This window comes from Lynx canadensis, chromosome B2, assembly GCF_007474595.2.
Source record: "Lynx canadensis isolate LIC74 chromosome B2, mLynCan4.pri.v2, whole genome shotgun sequence".
In the NCBI taxonomy this organism is placed as follows: domain Eukaryota; kingdom Metazoa; phylum Chordata; class Mammalia; order Carnivora; family Felidae; genus Lynx; species Lynx canadensis.
Window position 1 is genome coordinate 107,729,741 of NC_044307.1, and position 22,157 is coordinate 107,751,897.

A 22,157-nucleotide genomic window follows, 5' to 3' on the forward strand; every position below is an offset into this window, starting at 1 on the left:
ATGTGCAGGCTCTTGCTTTTATGAGATTTTATGAAAATTTTTTAAAGCTTCTGATGAGCAAAATCTTTCTGAGGATCTTGTAGGATTGGATTGTACTTGAGGATCAAGTAGGATTGCTTGCTCCCCACCTTCCCCCCCAAAATGACATTATTGTACGAGCATATTCTTTCAGATTATAGACTTTTATGAAATGGACTCTGATTTCGTGGCTCACAAGGTTTCAAAGCGCAGTTACACCCTGGTTCTTTAGGTCGGCATTTTCAGCGTCTTCAGAAGATGGAGCAGGCTTTCTGTAATGACCAAATGGCGAGCCCCCTGAGTCACCCTCGCCATTCTGCTCAGGTGGCCTGGGTGGCTGCTGCCAAGTGCCCCAATGAGACTGGTTTGGGAAGAAATGTTTTCATCGTGAGAGGTGAATGCAGGCAAGCCTCCAGTTTTTGCCGGACAATTTACACGTTCCAGCCTTTTTAGTTCCTCTATCAGAGGTGCTTCGTGCCCCCTAGTGGTGTGAGTGGCAGAAAGAACAAGCTGACCTAGATTCCCTGCCACCAGCCTATTCACTTGTGAGAGCGATCATTGTCCAAGCCAAGCAAGTGCGGGAAACGAACAAACAACCCCCCTCAGGACAGTTGTCCAGGGCCCAGCAATTGAAAACCTTTTAATGAGGAAAACTTCTTCATGGAAAAAAAATATTTGCACACATTTGATGAAAATAAAAAGGAAACTTCGGCAGGGCCACACCTTGCCATCCATATGTGGACGGTATCCGGAGCCCAACAAGCTGCGAATGGCCTGGCTTGGTGTGGCACGGGATGGCCACCCTGCAGCGTTCCTGAGTTTCAGAGGTGCTGAACCGAGGCAAGGCATTGAGGGTTCCCCTGTTTGGACCACGGAGCAGCGGCCGAGGTCTGCTTTTAGTGGGGAGGAGACCCGCCCTCAGCCCAGCATCCTTGCCACGGCTCAGTGACCATCAGGAAAGCGCTGTGCCACGCTTTTCTTTCTGGAAGTGCACAATGACTGAATGGAAGATGACTTTGGCCTTGCCCTGAAGCAGTCACATCTCTTGTGGGAGCTGTCCTGATGTCGTTGACGGAGCACTGGCTTTGGAACTGAACAGTTCCTCCTCCACCAGACACCATTGGTTAGCTGTGTGCTCTGGAAAAATTAACTTAGTCCCTCTGTGTTTTCATCTATAAACAGGGTTAATGAAACATTTCTCACAGAACTCCTGTGAGAACTAAATAAATGATCTACCATCTATCTATCTATCACATGTATAAAGGGTCTAATATGATGGCTAACACCCAGTGGGTGCTCAATACCAGGCAGTTCCCTCATCCTTCCAGATTTTTTTTTAAATTTTTTTAATGTTTATTTATTTTTGAGAAAGAGAGAGAGAGACAGAGAGTGAGCGGGGGAGGGGCAGAGAGAGAGGCAGACATAGAATCTGAAGCAGGCTCCAGGCTCCCAGCTGTCAACAAAGAGCCTGAAGCGGGGCTTGAACCCATGAAACCCAAGATCATGACCTGAGCCAAAGTCGGCCTCAGTTAATCAACTGAGCCACCCAGGTGCCCCTCATCCTCCCATATCTTCACAATCATATGCTCTTCTCAGATCTCCCTGTGCTTGATGGAACTCCATCAACATCCCTACAGTCTGCATCTATGCTCCTGCTCCTGAGAGGGGCAAGACAACCAGACTCAGTTCACCTGCTTCTGAAATTCCTCAGGTCTAAAATTTTTCTTTATTCCAGTAGAGATAACACACAGTGTTATATTAGTTTCAGGTGCATAATATAGTGACTCAACAATTCTATACACTACTCAGTGCTCATCATGATAAGAGTACTGTTCATTCCCTTCACCGTGTCTAAATTTGTATTAGGCAGGCTTGTTTTTATTTTGTTTTATTTTGAAATGACAATGGAGATCGGAGGCTTGGGACTTCTGTCATCTAGCCTGGGTAGGACATAAACAATCTAAATTTTTCTGGGGCGAATATGAGTTGACCTTAACGCACTGAGATTCTTATCTGACCCAAAGACTCCCAAGTTCCCTTCACCGGCTAAAAAGAAGTTATAATTTGTTGTGGGTGCAAAAAAGGTAGGGTGTGGTGACAGCGGGCCCTGCAGTGAGGAAGGGACTTACCAGAGTCAGTGCCCGGCTGCTCGGGTCACATGCTCTTCCAGCATCTCGGGCAAAACATCAGCTAGCCCATACCCAGAAGGTTCTCTCTATGTACTGACACCAACCTCAGAGCTGCCCCAGCATCCTGATAGGTCTCACAGGGACAGAACACAGGAGAGGTGGACAGCCTGCTGCCCATGACATTTTCCCTCTGCATCAAGGTTTTCTATTCAACTTTTGGCCTTGGAATTCTAAATCCATCTGTACTTGGGGGTGGGGGAACAGGCAGGGTGATTTTCTAGGATCAACAGAACATTCCTGAAAACTTTCTAATAATTATGTAAGCTAACAACTAATAGTGTGGTTAGTACAGCGACGTGCACTACATATAGCCCTTAGATCTGATGATGGAATCAATTAAGAAAATATTTTTAAACATGCCAAAATTGACTTTTGTAATTAAATACATCCTATTTTTGTCAGGTGCTTCCCCTAAATTGTACCTAATTCCCTCCAAGTCTCCTGGCTCTAAGGTGAAGGCGGCCTCTTGCATACATTCAACACTAGTGAACAAACACTGAGGGAAAAAAAGAGACAGAAATATGGAAATGTAGATTAAATGGTCATTCGTCTCACAAATGTCTTAAATGTCTCATTCAATAAGTATTTATTCAACATCTGCTATGTTGTGTGTTTAGAAGTGTGCCTAGAACTCTTCTAAAGTACCGGGGACACATCAGTGAGTAAAACAGACAAAATCCCTGCTTACCTCATAGAGCCTACATTCTAGTGAGGGAAGACAGTGCCACATGCTAAGCCATATTGGAGCCCAAGGAAAAGGAGAAATCAGTGACATTGATTCCTGACTTTAAAGTTTTGATATTTTGCTCATATCATGGATTTTTTTGCATTTTCATTTTTAAAATATTGCATCAAAATATTTATCTTGCTTATATTTGGGGGGGTCCCATTGAATTTTGTGCCTGAAGCAAATCTCACTCCCCTCACTAGCTCTGGAAGACAGATGCTAAGACAGATGCTGAAAGAGGCATCTAAGACAGATGCTGGAAGATGCATGGTAGGGTCTGAAGGGTGCCACCCACATTTCCCCTTCAAGACCTCGGCACACATTGTACTCAGCTGCTGAGAGTGTTGACAGCTCACAGCTGAATCCCTGCCCCTACAAAGGCCAAATGACAATGCTTAACCATCAGAAGCAAGGCAGGAGCAAATATCTCACTGAGCAGCAAGTCAGAGCCACAGGCAGAGAGACAGATGCACAGAGAGCTGGGGAAATGACTGGAGTCTCTAGACACAAGATCAATCTGTGCCAGTAATTCTCAAAGTGTGATCCCCTGTCCAGTGGCATCAACATTACCTGGATATTTGTAAGAAATGCCAATTCTCAGGCTACAGTCCAGACCCACTTGATTAGAAACACTGGGATGGGGGCCAGCGATCTATAGTTCAATAAGGCCCCAGGTGATTCTGATGCACTGATCTATACAGTCAAGAGAAAGATCACGAGGAGGCTAAGGGCAGCTGTGCCAACAAGAAATCAAAATTCTTTGACAGGCTTTGGATCTGAACTAATTTTCAGACTCAGAGCCCACTACTAACGGGAAGGCCAGGTCCTCAGGAAGAAGTACCCTGTAACACCTTGGCATGTCTGCATGACAATGACTACCCCGGTTCTTCCCCAAAGGGACCAAAAGATATTTACTTGGGTAACCATACCCCGGGGAAAGGAAATAGCCCAAGATTTTAAGAACTGTTGAACATAAGGTCTGAGTTGACAGTGGTAACCAGTATGATACAAATCATGGTCTTCTGGCAGAGTAGATGTGTATGGAAGCCAGGTAATAAATGGACTCCTAGCCCAGGCCCACTTCACAGTGGGTCTCTTCAGTCCAGGGACCAATCCAGTGGTTATGTCCCTGGTCCCTGATGTATAATTGAAATAGACAATTCTTGGAAGTTGACAAAATGTCCACATGCATATATTAGTTCCTTGGCCTGTGACTAAAAGCTATCATACTGGGGAAGGACAAGTGGGAGCCTCTGAAGCTTCCTCTATGCCCCTCCTGAGGACAAGACTGCAAATTACAAACATCCCAAGGCAAATGGCAGAAATTAGTGCCACCTTTACGACCTAAAGGAAGCGCAGTGGTAATTCCCATCAAATCTCCATTTAACTCATCAGTCTGGCCCCTACCCACCTTGGAAGATGTCAGCAGAGTACCCCAAGCTCCATCAACTAGCAGTGCCAACTGTAACTAAGAGCATGACAAAGTGGTATGATCCACAGCCCCCCACCCCCCCACCCCTCCCGCAGCTGATCTGGAGTCAGTACCTGAAACTCATGGTCTCTTTTCTCTACCATCCATTCTAGATTTCCCTCGCCCTTGGTTAGCACCTGTGACAGACAATACAATAAGTGAATAAATGTTATATTATGTTAGATGATGAAAATGCTATGAAAAATTGGGAAGGGAGAAATGTTTTGCAATTTTGAATAGGTTATGGTAGGCTTCACTGAAGTGACATTTGAGCAAAATCTTGAAGAAGGTGAGGGTGATCACCTTCAGGGAAAGGGCACTTCACGGATAGAACAGCAAGTGAAAAGGCCCTGAAGCCTGTTCATGTCTGGAGAATTACACAAACAGCAAGGCTGGTGGTAGCTTGTGGCCGGAGGTTGTAGGGCTTTAGATGTCATTATTATAAGGACTTTGGCTTTTACCAGGAATAGGATGGGGAGCCACTTGAGGGTCTGGGTTAAGAGGTATCATGACCTGACTTTACTTATTAATAGGATTGCTTAGATTACTATGCTGAGAACAACCTGTAGGAAGTCAAGGAGGATGGCAAGTCAAGAGAGAATAGTGGTTTGTACTGGGGTGATAGCAGATTTGGTGAGAGAGAGAGAGAGAGTGTGAACAGGGAACAGGGGCAGAGTGAGAGAGAGGTAGAGAGAGAGAGAGAGACAGAGAGATAGAGAGTGAGAATCTTAGGCAGGCTCCATGCTCAGTGTGGAGTCCACTATGGGGCTCAATACCATGACTCTGGGATCATGATCTGAGCTGAAATCAAGAGTTGGATGCTCAACCAACTGGGCCACCTAGGCGTCCTTGGATATTTTTAAAATAGAGAGTCCACAGGATTTTCTGCCAGATGGGGTATGAGATACAAGAGACAATAAATTGTCAAGGATGACTCAAATGTTTGCCCCAAGCACTGGAAGGATAGAGTATCCATTTAATTTGCCAAGATGGATAAATCTGGGAAAGGAGCAAATTTAGGGGGACAAAATCAGGAGTATGATTTGGAATATGTTGAGGTTCAGATGCCTTTTAGATAACCAAGGAGATACATTGAATAGGAGTTTGATACCAGTGCCTAGAGATCAGGAATCATCAGCTAACAGGTAGGTTCTGTGAACCCTAAGATTTCGTGAAAATCACGGGGATAGAAAAGAGCCTGGGCCACGCAAACATTAAAGATCTACAAGAGGAAGAGAAACTAGGTAAGTTGCAAAAAGACTGAGAAAGCCAGAAGAAGTTAGTAAGGAAAACCACAGGCATGTGTTGTCCTGGAGGACAAGTGAGGAAGGATTTCAGGGAGGAGACAGTAAGCAGGTCTATCAAATCAAGTAAGATCAGGGCTTAGAATGAGCAATGAAGGTCACCTTGATAAGGCTTCTCAGAAGCAGCATTAAGGCCAAAAACTTCCACTGGAGTGGGCCAGCAGAAGGGACGAGAACTGGAGATGGGTATAGACAACTCTCCAAAAAAGTTTTTTTTTTTTTTTAATTTTTTTTTTCAACGTTTATTTATTTTTTGGGACAGAGAGAGACAGAGCATGAATGGGGGAGGGGCAGAGAGAGAGAGAGACACAGAATCGGAAACAGGCTCCAGGCTCTGAGCCATCAGCCCAGAGCCTGACGCGGGGCTCGAACTCACGGACCGCAAGATCGTGACCTGGCTGAAGTCGGACGCTTAACCGACTGCGCCACCCAGGCGCCCCAAAAAAGTTTTGCTAAGAGGGGAAACAGACATAGTGAGGGAAGTAGAGTCAAGCAAGGTGTTTTTATTGTTTTGAATCCGTGGTGGAAATGATACAGTGGGGAGGGGGACTGCTAAGGGGTGAGGGGAGGATGCTGGGGCCGTGTTCCGAAGAGGCAGGAGGGGCACGATCCAGCCCAGGTGGAAGGGCTTTCTTCGCATAGGAGTGTGGATAGTCCCCTCTGTCACAGGATAGAAGGCAGGGCACAGGGGGGCAGGTGCTAGCAAAGGTGTGCAGGGGGTGTGAGGTGGACTAAGAGCATGACAAAGTGAGGGGTTTCTTCTGGGTAATACTTTCCTCTCTCATTTTAGGAATTAATACAGGCATCACATTGCTAACTCTTGTAGGGGATCTCTGTCTACAGCAGAAGGGAGGGTATGAAATGGAGAATCTCATTCAAGCGCCTCAGAAGGACAGAACTTAAGTACCGAGAGCCTGACTTCCTGGAAATGCCTAATTTACAGAAGACAGCCTTCCCTCCTGACCAGTGAACATATGCCAAGAATCTCCCCATCCTCAAGCCCATGACCTTGCTTTTTGAACTCTGGCTTTTACTCCTTGCCCATAAATACCCCAAACCCTCAACGGACTCCCTGGAGCTTGCAATAGCATGCATTTTCCAAACTGTAATTCCTCAGCTTTTCCCTCATGAACTAGATTTCTGGAAATTCAAGCTTGCCTCAGTTTACCTTTTTATTTAGGTTGACACTAATGATGTAACTTTGGTCAGGTTATTTAGTGTCTCTAGGCTATAGCTACCTAATTTGTAAAACCAGGATAACAATACTACCTATGTTATAGATTGCTAAGAGGATAGAATGAGATAATACCTTCATCTAAATATTGAAAAGTGCTTAAAAAATAAGCACATAGTAAGAAATATAAATAGATAATTTTTACCCTTGATCAATAGATATTATTTTTAATGGAGCAATAAAAAGTAAGGGGAGTTGAGAAATATGTTCCGGAAACTAATCTTTCAAATAAGGAATGTTAAAGACATTAAAAAAAAATCACTTAGGGGTGCCTGGCTGCCTCAGTTTGAAGAGCATGAGACTGTTGATCTTGGGGTTGTGAGTTTGAGCCTCATGTTGGGTGTAGAGATTACTTAAATAAACTTAAAAAAAAAAAGAAAGAAAAGAAAAAGAACACTCTTAAAAAAAAAAAAAAAACCAAACGTCTCTTCTTTAAAAAAAATTATTTAAATGTCTGAGGTTTCCCCCATTTGTAAAAGTATCACCTTCATTATGAATAGTATTAATGTGAAAATCAAATGTCATGTGTTGTGTTTTGAAAAGTACTAATATTATGATTGTCATGTTGTAATTAAAATCTCATTGAAATAAATAAGCACTTAAAACCAATTTAGAGGGGCGCCTGGGTGGCGCAGTCGGTTAAGCGTCCGACTTCAGCCAGGTCACGATCTCGCGGTCCGGGAGTTCGAGCCCCGCATCAGGCTCTGGGCTGATGGCTCAGAGCCTGGAGCCTGTTTCCGATTCTGTGTCTCCCTCTCTCTCTGCCCCTCCCCCGTTCATGCTCTGTCTCTCTCTGTCCCAAAATAAATAAACGTTGAAAAAAAAAAATTAAAAAAAAAAAAAAACAATTTAGAAATATTTCAGTTGCTGTGAATTTAAAATTTAACTTTGGCTCAAGGTTTCTTTGAAACTCAGTTTATTTTAGCATTTTTTGAGAAAACAATTATAACATCCATATATCTAATTATAATGAAATTAAAATTTCTTGGTTTTTGTAACCTTCATGAACACATAATGATTGGGAAGCAAAATGACTGGACCGTGTCTGGCAGGTAACTTCCCATTCAAGGATAGGTTGTGTTACACTATTTTGTTCATCTTTACCAGTTCTTAGGGACAGAGTATATAAATGGTGTGTGTGTGTGTGGGGGGGTGGTCTCCAGGGGTTTACCGTACTCCAGGCAACTTGTCATTCCCCATCGCATGGAGGCCTCTCAAAGGCAGAAAATCAAAGGTTTCCAATATGCTGGATCCTTCAAGGCAGCTTTGGGCTCCCCTTCTTACAAAGTAGTTTAATTTCCCAACAATGGTAAAATAAGATTAGAGATCAGTATATGTATGAATCCTCAATTTAAAATTATCCTGGACTAACTGTAATTCTAAAAGGACCAAAGCAGGCCTGAGACACATGTATCTTCCTCTCTTCACAGTGGATCTAGTCCCTGCTTTGTTGGCAATTATAAAGTTGAAAATTTGGAAAATGTTAAAATATATCTTAACTGCAGACATTATTTCTAAAGTATATTTCAGATGTCTTTTAATGCTCCTATATATTTTGATTTTCATCCAAGTATTTCTAAACTCTATAACGGAGTTATGATGAGAAATTTACGCGCAGAAAAATGGAAACTTAATAACCAGTGACAAAACAAACAGCGCCCTCGGTGGCTGGTAGCCTGAACTGCACTTCCAACAAGCCCAAAGTGGCTCGCAATCCTTGAAAAACACCTAGTTGCTGTCGGGCAGGAATTTACAAGGCTCCCTTAGGAAAGATGATCCAAGTACCTTTAGAGGCATGCTGTCTCAACTCAATAACTGTAACAGAAACAAAAAAGGTTACAGAATTATAGAACTTACAACCCAAAAACCCTGTGAAGACAGAAGTTTGCTAGACTGGCCAATCACGGCCTCTCACCCCATTGTTGGCGATGGACTCCACCCACGGCTCCGGATGCTGTTTGTACCATGTGGCCACTCACTCCCTCACCCCCCACATCCTCTTGAACCAAGTGAACACTGAGCCTGAATCTGTAAGATGAAGATAGGTGAGTCCTCCGGAAAGATCAGAGAAAGGAACAGCAGGGAGCCAGGCCTCAAGGTAGATCAAAAGCTGCAAGGCACCAGAGAAACCCCAAGTTAGCACAGAGAACAGGGCTGCAGAGAGGGACAGTACTTGGGAGCACGCTCACCATGAAAAGTGGCGATAAGGGACCTTGAGAACCCCAGGGAATCTCAAGGGACCTTGAGAACCCCAGAGAGGCTGAGAGAACTTTTCAGTTCCAGGGTCATGTAGGCTGGTTAAACTTTGTTTCCTGCCCTTAATGAGATTCCCCGCCATACCCTTGCAGTGAACCTTTTATTTCAGCTAGCCTCTGAAGTTTTCCTCTTTTGTAACTCAGTAATACCTGAATCAGAAATGCTTAATCCTCTTTTATGGACAAGAGCCTTGTAGACAGCAAGGTCATACTGCTGGCTACTGATCACTCGGTTCTAGAAACCAATTCGCCTGATTCTCAATTTGCTGGTCTTCTTTATGTATCAGTAGGCACTGAAAAAGTCAGATCAGATGTGTTAAGTAGTATTACCATACTGGCTTGGTTTATTATGAAAGTCCTAAATTAAACCATGTTTGCCCCCACATAAAAATGAACCTTTCTGGTGGTTCAACTTGGCCAACACTTAAGGTTCTAACCAAACATAGAGAAGAGTAGCCTAAAAACCATTTGTGCCCGGAAGATAAATAACTTATACCCTACTTCCTGGGGGAGATCAGGCCCAGTGTATAAATCCTATTTCCCTTCTGAGACTTTATCTTGAATCAGAGTATTTACATAGACACATCAACAATTTAGTTAAGCCTAACTTGACAGAAATGTCAAGTTTCAAATATGAAATACAATATTTAATACATTATTAACAGTAATGTTAATATTTAATAAATATTTAATGCAAACATTATATTTAGATGCATTTTTAAGCCTTTAAGAAGGGAACTGATATAAGAACAACAGAAAAGTGTATCACAGGGAGCAATTTCTACAGCTTCCTGTGCATGTTTTCTGAGAAACAGTGAAGGGGGTATGTGGGTAATGGCTCCCCATATACCTGGGGGGGCTATGGCACTTGTTGCATGGGACATAGATGGCAGAACCCCTATGGGAGTACTAACGTGAGCCAGGAGCCTTCTTTTATCTTCTTGAATGTTAACAATAAGGAAAGCAGACATGGGAGATATTATTCTGAACACTGAGGAATTTGCACTGGCCTCGTCTGCCACCCTATGAGTTTGTTAGATTTGGAACGAGGCTGTCTAGAAGGTTAACCTGGCTGGCAGGTAGGCCCTAGTGACCCAGACTTTGAGTGTAGGTTGGTTCTGAATTCCCAAATGCTGTGGACTGGCTAAAAGTGACCTCAAGGTATCTTTGAGGTATCCTCAAGGTATCCTTGTTGACCTGAGATTTTCCCTACAATTTTTCTTGCAATAAGTCTACCAGCTAGGCAGCTTTAGCACTTGAAGAAAGCATAGGAATCAGGTACAGTGTTTGTGGGAATTCAAATTTGTCAACCAAGAGGAGATCTCTATTATTAAAGTTTTGATATAGCTTCTGAAAAAGTTTAAAGTTTAAGCCGAACAGTTAAAGATATCAGAATAATAAGCTTATTCTGTCTGCATTTCTGAGAAACACTAAAAATTATAATAAAATCCCTACTAGAAATTTTAGACTACCACATATACACTGAAGACATTATCTTTTACAGGTTCAGAAAACTCCTCTCTTTTACATAATTATAAGAGAGTTAAAATTCTGGTTTGGTCTCGCAAATTAGGTGTAATTCTACATTACTAAAATGTTGTAAAGGAGTTCACTGGCCTGAAATAAAAGTATTCTGACATGTTGATGCAGAATTAAGGGTTATTTTTATACTTTCCCTTATTGACCAGAAATATGATTTTTGAGACTGTACATACTCCCCCAAGATGCCCATGTGCTTCTTCGGTACACGCTAAATACCATATAAGAGAAAGTCTTGTGAAATCACATAGCGTAAGAAAAACAGGACACAGCAGGATAGAATGTGACCTCACGACATTAGACATTTTCAGCTCTAAACTACTACAGGGAGCAAACAGCAGTGGTAGTACTTTTGACCCTGCATGCCCTTAAGACCATGAGTTTGGCCTGTAATACCATCGGCCTATAAAGGGAATAGACTGCCTTAGGGGGTAGCTGATTCTAAGACTAGAGGCAGGAAAAAAATCAAAGTGTGTCTGGAACGTGCTGTTATTTTCAGATACTACGATACTTTTAGAAATGTCAGAGTCCTAAAAGGACATCGGCATCAACATAATGGGACTTCCTATTGACCAAGTTGTCAGATTTTGACCATCAAACACAAGCACAGCAAGGTAGTCGTAACCCGAAAGCAGGCTGTGATACAAGTTTAATTTTTTAGTAAGTAGGGGAATGTTCATACTGAACATATTTTATTCCTTCTAATAAGCTTGTCTATTTACAATATTTACAAAGTTATTTCTAACTGGGTAAGCATCAAAGAAATACATGGAACCTGTAATTTAGCCAAATGATCCTGACAGAAGAAGGTGCTAAAATAAAAAATAGGGTGGATTTATTAGCATAAATAATAGGATGCATGGTGGGTACAAAGAATAACCAGGTAGCAGGTGGCACAGGTGGTCATATACAATAATTAAGGAAGGAGACAATTTAACACCGTATTTTAAAACATGAATTATTCAATGTCCTGAAGAGATAAGTTAAGTACATAAATCCCTCATTACCAAGAAGTGCAAGCTCTAGAATCAAGATTCCCAATAAGGAACACAGCCATTTTAAATAATGAAAACAGAACATATCAAAATACCCTAGTGACAAAGCCAACAGGTTACGTACTGCCAGCCATGCAAAGCTTTATTTAATACATCGTTACTGCAAGAGATACCAAGTTTCAAAGACATTTATAAGAGGAGGACTTAAAAGTTTACCACAAAAACAAAAACCAAACCAAAAACAACAGCTCGGCATGGTGACTCAGTTTCAATTGTCCCAGTCTACACAATCAGACTAGACTGTGTCTAGACTAAGATTCAACCTGTCGATAACCCGGATCCTCTCTCTTTCCCTCATTTCTAGTCAGACTATTGAAACTCAGGGAAGTACTAACACTGAGACATTAGGGACAGATCACATTAAGAATCATACTACACTGGGAAGTTATTAAGTAAGTACAGAAGGAAGAAGAAATTACCTAAACTATAGTCTTAATGTTTCAGAATAAGTTGAGGTGAATGTGCAATAGTACATTTTACAATCCTCGCCAGCTGTTTAAGGTGTTATTTCAAAAGACTCATCAATTTGTACTCATAGTTTAACATTTTTCAGAAAACGTAATTAGTCAATTTTGGAATTAATGTTTAAATGCTCAAGAAAATTTGAGGTTCCTTAATATTTTGGTATGAACTTAATGAAACAATCATTAAACAAAGTACAGGTAGTTTTGGGTACTCTTCACATCTAAAAGCCCCTCAGACAATGGAAGCCTCGTTTTAAAAATTCATAATTCAGAAGAGAAAGTCTGTAATTAAGAAATCCTAACAGCTCCTGCTAGAATCCAAAGGAAAAAGTGATTTTAAAAGGACTTAAGAAAGACAAAGTTTGAGATGTCTATTCCTACCAAACACAGCCATCATTTGCTAGGTTTTAAAGACAAATGAATCATAACTTAGTAGGAATCGTATTTCCATATTAACCACTTGGGTAGATGCCACGATACATGATTGAGATTACTACACGCTCTCCTAACCACAGGATTTAAGTTGTGTTGAAGGTAGCCACCCCCCCACCTCCCCGCCCCCCCCCCCCCCCCCCCCGCCAATGATACAAAGAATCTGAAGCACAAAATGTTAGCTCAAGACAACAGGGAAAACTCAAAAGGTCAATACTTCAGAAAGCTGCTGTTTGACCAGTTGCCAGATCTTTAAGAATACGATGGAACTGTAAGGATGCCTCCTCAAGAAGGAAAAGCATTAGCACATCTAATTTGACACATGAGAATAAACACAAAAATATTAGAAAAATCACATCATTTTGGAAAATTACAATATTCATCACACTCAGCACATCTTGGGTGAAGGAAAAAAAAAAGAATATTCTTCACCTAACCTGTTAACTTTATGAGGGCTACCTTCCTGGCATTTGTTCCTAAGTAAATGAAAGAAATGATCTCCCGAAGACCCAACCCCCATTAAAACAAAACAAAAACAACAGAACAAAACCAACAAAAAACCAACCCAAAACAAACAGAAACATCTTTGGGAATACAAGTATTACATTTGCAAAATTAAGCACAATTTCAATTAATTCAAGTGCTGGTATGACACTGCCCGACTCTGCCAGACACTGATTATATGACTTTTCAAGTCATGAGGGTAAAGCTGAAATTATAAAGCCTGTCGGGGGTGCTGGTATTCTAAATGGAACTCATTATGGCCAAGAGTTTTTGTTCACATATAAACACCATGTCAATATCCCAAAGGTGCCGTGTTGAGCTGGGGAGGCTGAAATTTGACCTGAAAGCTTTTCATGATTATGGTTTTTTTCTCATTTCTTCATCCCAATCAAAATCCAATGCTTCGTCATCTAGTTCTGATAAACTAAAGAGAGATTTTTTGGAAAGAGCCAATCTCTCAGTGGACCCCTCTAGCTGGAAAGTTCTCCTCTTCTTGCCAGGCACTGGAGCTGCAGTCCCGGGAGGAGGTCTTGGGCCTCTCTCTCCCCGGTTCACACTTTCAGGAGGAGGAAGGGATTCCGGTTTGGATTCAGAGGGGCAAGTAAAGGAGAAGTTTGCCAATTTGGCTAATGTGCAGGAGTGAACCTTGCTGCTTTTGTTACTGCTTGAGACCTCTTCCTTTCTGTCTCTCTGACAAGTAAGATGAGAATGCTCAGTCTTGTTCCCAAGCTCTACTTCAGGCTGGATGGTTCTCCTTTCAGGGACATGTTTGCTCTCCTCTCTTGACCTGTCTTCCTCCGGTGGCTTGCGGGACACCTGCTTTGCCTCACTCTGTGGCTGGTTTGAGTTCCTGCTTCCTGAGGGAGAGGCCAACTTTTGGGGACCCTTCACAGGCGAGGTTGAGTCTCTGCTTGCAACGTGGGGAGTTTCAGGACCTGGGACGGCTACTTCAGTTGTGCCTAGAGACACATGACTGTGGTCTTCAGGGGAATGGATCAGTTTTGACTTTGGTTTGAAAGTAAATTTTGCTAGTTTGGCCAACGGGGGACCTGGACTCTCGGCATATTCAAGTTCAGGCTCTTCCCTCTGAGCAAGGGATTTCTGTCTCGTTCTTTTGGGAGTTTCCCATGCTCCCTGTGGGCTGTGTACAGGACCAGAGCGAGGATGAGGAGAGCCTGTGGGCCGTGAAGGCGCCCTAGAGGGATTCCTGTACAGCTCCTGGGCCCTCGCCTTGTGCAGCGTGTGCAGTTTCCTGGAGACGTGATGCATCAGTACCGAGTCTGGCTCACCGGCAGGCACTTCCATTTCAGAAACCATTGCTGCCTTTTTTGCCTCTTTACCTTCCACATTATCTGGCCTTGATGGAGCTTCTGCCTCTCCTGGTGCTAGAAGCTGTCCAGTTTCCAATTTGCTCCTTTGGCCTGGCTCATTCCTTTCCTTACCCTGAGATTTGTTCCGGAAGATTTTCAAAGCCATTTTCCCCCCAGTTGTTTTGGGAGACACAGGAACAGTGTTTTTGGGCTCAATCTGATGAGCTGCTATGCAGTCAAACCAGTCCAAACTCTCATCTTTGCTGTATTTGTGCTCAGGTAAATGTTTTCTATTTGTTGATGTATTAGGCCCCAGGGGGGAGAGGGGACTGAGAAGTGGGCTTCCCTCAGGACTGCCTCCAGCAGAGGACGTCAGCGTACTACAGTTCACTTCCTGCCGTGCTGACCAGATTCTGGACTTGCATTCTTCTCCTGGGTCATTTTTCAAGGATCCTGGGTTAGTCTCTGCCTCCACTGCCTGGGGCTGGGATTGGTACGCACTCTGATTCTGTAACCTGTGACAGAGATAAATAAGGAAAACATGTATTGAAGAGAAGAGAATTTTTAACCTTTCCATTTCTTTAGTCTCTGAGATGCCATCTAAAGGCTTCAGTCCAACATAATTCCAAGTTAATACCAAATACAGTCTCTTAGAGCAGCAGGAGGAAATTATCCTTTCTCAGCAGTATAGAATTTAAGTGCTTTGATCATCATTTTAAAACTGAAATGAAATAAAGGAAATGAAGTAACAGGTTTGTCTACATCTTTAGATCTCTCTGAAAGTCCATTTAATTCATTTAAGATTGTTTGAAGGTCAGTGTAAAATGCTTATTCTTATCTCTCCTGTTACATGTTCCACTACAACACAGGCTTCTAACTATCTGCACAGTGGACAGCTGCTGATCGGGTGGTTCTTTCATAGGCAGTCTGCAGGTCAGAAACAGAGTGGAAGCCCAGAGATTATGATCTCCTCACGTCTCTTCACCTGAGTACTGAATTTTAGCACACCTAAAAGTCACCTTCCTTGGGAGTAGAGACTGTGATCCCGCTGGCCCTGTGGCATCACGTTCATGGCACACCTCCCCCAAGCAAGTGTGACATCTTTCCTGCAAAGTGTAGCCATTTCAACACATGTTCTGGGCAGCTACTCTCTATCCAGCTGACACAGAGGTGAAACCTACTGACCTTCCAGAATGAAGGATCTGATCAGTGATAGTCATTTTCAATCTTGGGCATGCCAGAAATGGAAATAATGCCAGAGGATCAACTTCCAACAGAGATGACAGTTTCTCAAAAGGAACAGCTTCGCAGTATAAGGGGCAACATGATCCCACTTCCGTGTGTTAAATATGAAAAGAACTAAGCCAAAGAGCAGACGAGTAAGTTATTCTAAAAATCATGTGTAATCACAGAAAAAGGTATAGAAGAAAATACATTACATTTAAATGAATTTTAGATTTAAATATATTTAAATATATTAAAATGTTAATGGTAGGCCTCTCTGGGAAATAAGATTATATGTGATTTTTATCTTTTTAATTTATTACTGTTACTTTTCAAAATACTCTATTAAGAACATGTATTACCTCTTATGATCAGGAAAAAAAAACCACAAAAAATTATGATAAAAATACTGGGTTATATTCACTCACTATAGATTTGGACACATCAATACAGCAAAATCCATATTCACCACAGTCACAGCCAAACAAAAAAAACCCAAAATAGCTTGCAAAATTACTTCTATCAAATATACATCAAATTGGGGTCAGAGATATTCATAATTGTTAAAGCTCCATAAAAAATGTTCTAAAAGACAGTGAATTTAAGGCATAGAATAATTTAGCCCTACCATTTTAGTCTTATTCTGACTTTGGGAATTAAATTCTCCCCTACATAAAATGTTTCCAGTTTTACTATACCTTCCTAAAAGACAATCTCTTTGCATTCTGTTTTCATATGAATAGAATGACCACCATTTGAGGCCGGCTGTCACTGGTAAGCATTTTCCAGAAGAAAAGTGTGATAAAGGTACAATAGTTTGATGAGTCATATATGACCACTTTAAGGAATAGACAAGTCTTTCCTGAGGGGATAAAACTATATGCTACGTGGGCTTTTCTTGCTTAACAAAATTAGCCTTAGACGTGCCTTGGAGGTCATGCATTGTCATTTGCAGGGCAACCTGGTTTTGTTACTTTGAGGATCAACACTGGGACATGCCCCTGCATTACAAAGATGTATCAGAAGAAAAGGATATTTTAAGGCAGAATCCTATTTTTTTAGATCATTACCTACCCTTCTTCTTCTTTCCCTCCAGGAGGGTCGTTTTGAATTTGGTAAGTTCAACCACTGTTTTTCTATCACATAACACTGATTCTGAGCTTCACATTCCTTTCCTTCCTGAATCCAGCATGACAGCTTTTGGTAGTCCAAATGTCCAGTTTCTGCTCAGTCAAAATGAGCAGCCTTTCCAAAAGCCAAGCCAGGCCCAGGGCAGGTCTAAAAAGGATCAGCTACATCAAACCATAAAAGAACCAAAGGAGTATCTTTCATCTTAACACTAGGCTCTGGATCATTAAAAAACCAGACCAAGAGAAAAGGGGGTTGATTTTATACAAGGGGCACTAGGTATTAGCAACACAAAGCCAGTCCCCAAACTTCCCCCAGGAAGGCTGTGCTGGGGTTTTATGAATTTGAGAGAGAATGCTACTACATGAAGGCAGTGAGTGAAAGGAGAAAAGCCAGGGAAATAATTCTCAAGGTTATACTTGTTCGGTCAACAATCCATCTCAGTCTCTAAATTCTCCTTCAGCAGCCGCTCTGCTTCCATGGGAACTCCTTTCACCAGCTCCCAGCTTTGAGGTCAACGCCAGCTGCCAGACTCAGGGCAATTATTGAGCCACTCACGCTGATCATGAAGATACCCAAATGGATACCTCTGCCATCGCTCACTCATGTGTTACAGGTACACCCTCAAAGTCTAGCTTTTTAGAAGCTCATGTATGCAGGGAGCATGCAAACATTGAAGTCTGGGCAAAAATTCTCTAGGTAATGCACATGACATGTTCCTTCCCACATTTTAACAAATCATTACAAAGCTGAGTTTTGAAACATTGCTTTTGCCATTCTTGAGTTGTTACCCTGTTGGAGGAGAAACAGGTTTCCCTCTTTAACAAAATACATCGTTCTCACTGGAGACTTTTTGTCTGTTAAATATGTGAAATTTTAAAGGTCATGAATCTGCGCATGTAGGGAAGGAAAATGATGATGCTGAAGGGAGGGTCAGAGCTGTTGCTAATGGACCAGGAGGGCCTTTCACAGGTAAAGGTCACTACTAGTTATCTCCACTTCTCAAACTTTCAAAACATCCTATTCGGCTGGCTCGAAAGCAATCTGGGCCTCAGTCTTCTACCTGATTTTCTTTCACCAGGGTTACATAAAGATCAAACATTTATTATGCTTGGAAGAGAGCTTTAAAACCATTAAGAATAAAATTAAAATATTAATAAACACTATGATTCTTCATGTAAACTCCCTTGCACATGGTCCTTTCCTGGCAAGGAAAAATGATAAAGCCAAATTATGATAATATTTTGTGACTGGGTCTAGCCTGGGGTAGACTGACCTCCTGGAGTTCAACTTCCTCTTTCTTAACAGCATTCCCAGCCACCTTTCTAAATGGCACCGCTCTACCTATATTGACCCAAAGAAAGAGAAGAGGATGAAGTAGTGGTAGTGAACAGAATAAATCCCATTTACCAAGGCTTCTTGATTCCATGGAAACTGCATGTCTTGGTTGTGAACTGTGAGTAGCCAACCTCGGTGCTTCTCATGTAATTGGGAACCGGTGGTATAAATTCAGTAAATTAATACACAGTTTACCATATATAGTAAAGAACCTGCCAGTGTTCTCCATGAGGCTCACCAAACCAGCAAGCCAAGGAAATGTAGCTACAGAAGGTGGTCTCCAAAGATGGCAGCCATCAATTCCCCCATTCCTGTATGTCTATGTCACTCCTCCCATCAAGAGGTGGTGTCTATTTTCCCCTACCTTGCATGGGGGCTGACCCTGTGTCTTGCTCTGACCTATAAAATGTGGCAGAAATGATGCTGTATCAGTTCTGGCCCAGCTCATAAGAGGCCTGCTGGCTTCCATTTTTGCTCTTTTGGAGCATTAAGCTACCATGTCAGAATTCCGACTCCCCTGTGGTAAAGAGAGCCCCTGGCCATTTAAGCCACCTCCACTAAGGCACAACACATGTGAGGGAAACCATTCTGGATGTTCCAGTTCCACCTGAGCTCCCAGCTAAATTCAAGTATATGAGTGATCCCAGCCGACACTGTGTGGTGTGGAGATAAACGAATTTACGACTCTCAGGAAAGTGAGCAATAAAATGGTGGTAGTGGTGGTTTTGTTTTTGTTTCTTTAAGCCACCAAGCTTTGGGGTAGTTGATTATACAGCAACAGACAACTGAAACAATCCCCTACAGATAGTACAGACAGATTTTCCACTTAATTTCCACTTCCTTCATTTCACGAAGTGTCAAACAAGGATTTTCCATTATAAGCCTTTTCTTGGATTTCTCTTCTCACCTTTCAAGTCTTCTTAGCTCTTCACTCAAGAGGTTGTGCAGCTCCAGCTTTTCCAGAATGAGTTCACATTGCCTCTGGTACTGCTGCAGAGGGTTTTCAGGAAAGGAAGTGTGAAGTGCATTCACACCTCCTAGCAGTGCACCTCCCTGAAGGGGTATCGAGAAAATGGAAAATACCAGAGAGAGTCAACCAGTCAGCCTGCATAGAGGAAGCATACGCTGGAGGCCACTGATCCCAGATCGGCCCTCTCTACTCCCATCTTGGCTGTCAGTCAACTGGGCCTTCTGCAAATTTCAACAGTTCTCTCCCTCCAGTTCCTGGTGGCAAGAACTGCTCCAGGAAGCACACTGTCACTAGTGGGACCATGAGCGCCCCTCAGACGTGTTGAGGAAAAAAGAGTGACACCCACTGCTGCACACTAGTTGGCAAAAGCAATGCTACTGATGCAAAGAATGCTTCCACGACCATGTTTTCCCCTTCTTTTAAATGGTTTCCTTTGGATATATTTCCTGAAATCATTAGATCTAGATTATGATCACTTTTACAACCCCTGATATGCTATAAATTGTCTTTTTTTTTTTTTTACATGCTTATAGAGTTCAAATATTAGGTGCAAAATACCCTTACCTGCATCGAGGATTCCATTACTGACACTGCTGTAATAGCATCTTCCAGAGTCACAGTGTCACGAAACATCAGGCGAGCATGAGCTAAGAAAATTACGAAGACAGAAATTTTTTGATGCACATCTGACGTGATAAATGTAATACTTTACCTGACCCCCTGAAAAATTACATTTTATGAATGAGCTACTAGTACCAAATTCATTTTACTAAAACAAGCACAAAAGTCTAATTTATTTCCTTCCTCCCTTCCTCCCTTCCTTCAGTAGGCTCCACACCCAGCCTGGAGCCCTATGTGGGGCTTTAATCACAACCCTGAGATCAAGACCTAAGCCAAAATCAAGAGTCAGACTCTTATCCAAATGAGCCCCCCAGGCACCCCACAGAAGTCTAATTTCAATTAGTTTTAAAGTTGTTTCTCTAATGATGGGCCTAATCTTTCACAGCCCATGTCAATTCTGGGTATTTACATGAAAGTACTCTGGGCTCCAACAAAGAAAGGGGTTATATAAGCATATAGCTAATATTCAACAACTTTTAATCTCCATTTTAAAAAACGTTTATTTACTTATTTTGCAGACAGAGAGGGAGAGAGAGAGAAGGTGCATGTGTGTGAGTGGGGGAGGGACTGAGAGACAGGGAGAGAGAGAATCCCAGGCGTTGTCAGCATAGAGCCCAACGCGGGGCTCGATCCCACAAACCGTGAGGTCATGACCTGAGCTGAAACCAAGACTCAGACACTTAACTGACTGAGCCACCCAGGTGCCCCATTAATCCTCATTTTCTATTCTATTACAGAAATACACAATATTAAAGTCATTTCTCATCTCTGGCACTTCTCTTTATCTGTGAGCTTTTCAAAACTACCAAACTCACAAGCCTGCGTTTGGGATACTTGTCTGAATATTAGCTATAAATCCTTGACACAGTGAAGTGTATTTGTTTTATAAAACTTTTTATTAAGTATATATTCTGTCATCATATGATACAGCCAGTTCACACAGAAATTTTTTTAGAATTATTTTAACAAGGGCTAAATGTAAAAGCTAGTATTAGAAAAAAAGTCTTGATGTTTGTTTGTTTATTTATTTATTTTGAGAGAGACAGAGTGCGAAATGAGGGAGAGGCAGAGAGAGAGGGAGACACAGAATCTGAAGCAGGCTCCAGGCTCTGAGCTGTCAGCACAGAGCCCAACACTGGCTCGAACTCACGAACTGTGAGATCATGACCTGAGCTGAAGTTGGATGTTTAACTGACTGAGCCACCCAGGTGCCCCTAGAAAAAAAGTCTTGAGATACATGTTAGTTGTATGTATGCATGTAAGTCTCATGCCTTAGGGTTGGGGTCATCTGTTATGTTAGTGGTGGCCTGTGAATGGCAATTAATGAGAAAAAACCAGATATGCTTCACTGGAAACAACTCTAAACAAGCAAGTATTCCACCGAAAATGCTAACAGACCACCACTGAGAAACAAATGTTAGTAAATAAGACTTTCTAAATGAATCATGTCACCAAGAGTCCTCTTAATGATGCTACACTCTACTCAATACTCATAATCTGTCCTCAGAAGAATGCAGGTTTCATAGCTCAGAGCCTTTACTTTTCAAGCAACTATGAACACCTTAGAAAATCTTCTTATTCATCTTTGAATCATGGTGCCAAGCTCCATGCCTTGCACGCATTGGGCACCCAATAGAAGTATTATTTGTTGAAAGAAATAAACCTTCTGCCAATCGGATCAAGCTTTCCAGCAGGCGGATGGTGGTCCGGGCAGCGTTCCGGGAATCACTCTGCCTCTGCATCTGGTAGTACCGGAGAAGAACCTGATTACCCACGTCAGACAGGGTGGGCTGTAGATTTCGAATCAGGCAGAAATAGGTTTTCATCTTTTCCATGCTCCAGAGCTTTTCTGATTTGCTTGGGTAACCTGTAAATATCAGGTGCTAGGTCAGCAATTTCTAAGAACAGACAAACATCTCACTTAAAGGGTTTTGATAACGTTCTTGTGTTCATCTTTAAAAAAGATAACCTTCAGGTTTGTGGCCACTGAAACCTAGACCTGATTCTGCATGGCATATAGTTCAAGAACAAGCAGCCTTAGGATCTAAGCTTAATGAAGGTAAACTTCCTACAGGTGCTAAAATTATCCAGAATAATTCTGGTCTGTCCTATAGTAATACACAGTATTTGAATAAATCTAATTTAACTTAAACAGAAACACACATTTAGAGATTTCTGTTTCATAATTCAGTCCAGTTTTCTTTGCGTGCAAGAGGTGAGTGGTAACTATTTACCATAAGGTTGCCCTCTTTTAATCACAAAGAACATATTTACCAACTATAAGATCATCAGTAGGCCTCCTTTCTGCTCATTATTCTGGGAACACTAAATGGCTCCTCTTGCTGCCTTCGGTCTAAGCATCTCTCTATTGCCG

General features: G+C 42.1%; 1 protein-coding gene across 2 annotated transcripts in view; it reads right to left on the reverse strand.

Annotated features, from left to right (window-relative positions):
- Window positions 1-11,550: 11,550 nt before the first annotated feature.
- The window catches only part of MCM9 (minichromosome maintenance 9 homologous recombination repair factor), a 112,836-nt gene continuing 102,229 nt past the window's right edge, over window positions 11,551-22,157 (reverse strand). The window contains exons 10-13 of one of the 2 annotated variants that reach the window (XM_030316240.2): window positions 21,447-21,650; window positions 19,727-19,809; window positions 19,100-19,245; window positions 11,551-15,017 (exon numbers count right to left, since the gene is read on the reverse strand). In XM_030316240.2, the coding sequence (XP_030172100.1) occupies window positions 13,550-15,017; window positions 19,100-19,245; window positions 19,727-19,809; window positions 21,447-21,650 (1,901 nt within the window). In that variant the 3' untranslated portion in view covers window positions 11,551-13,549. Of the gene's footprint in view, window positions 15,018-15,737; window positions 15,862-19,099; window positions 19,246-19,726; window positions 19,810-21,446; window positions 21,651-22,157 lie in introns of those variants that run through there. The other variant, XM_032593237.1, reaches the window with a different exon arrangement.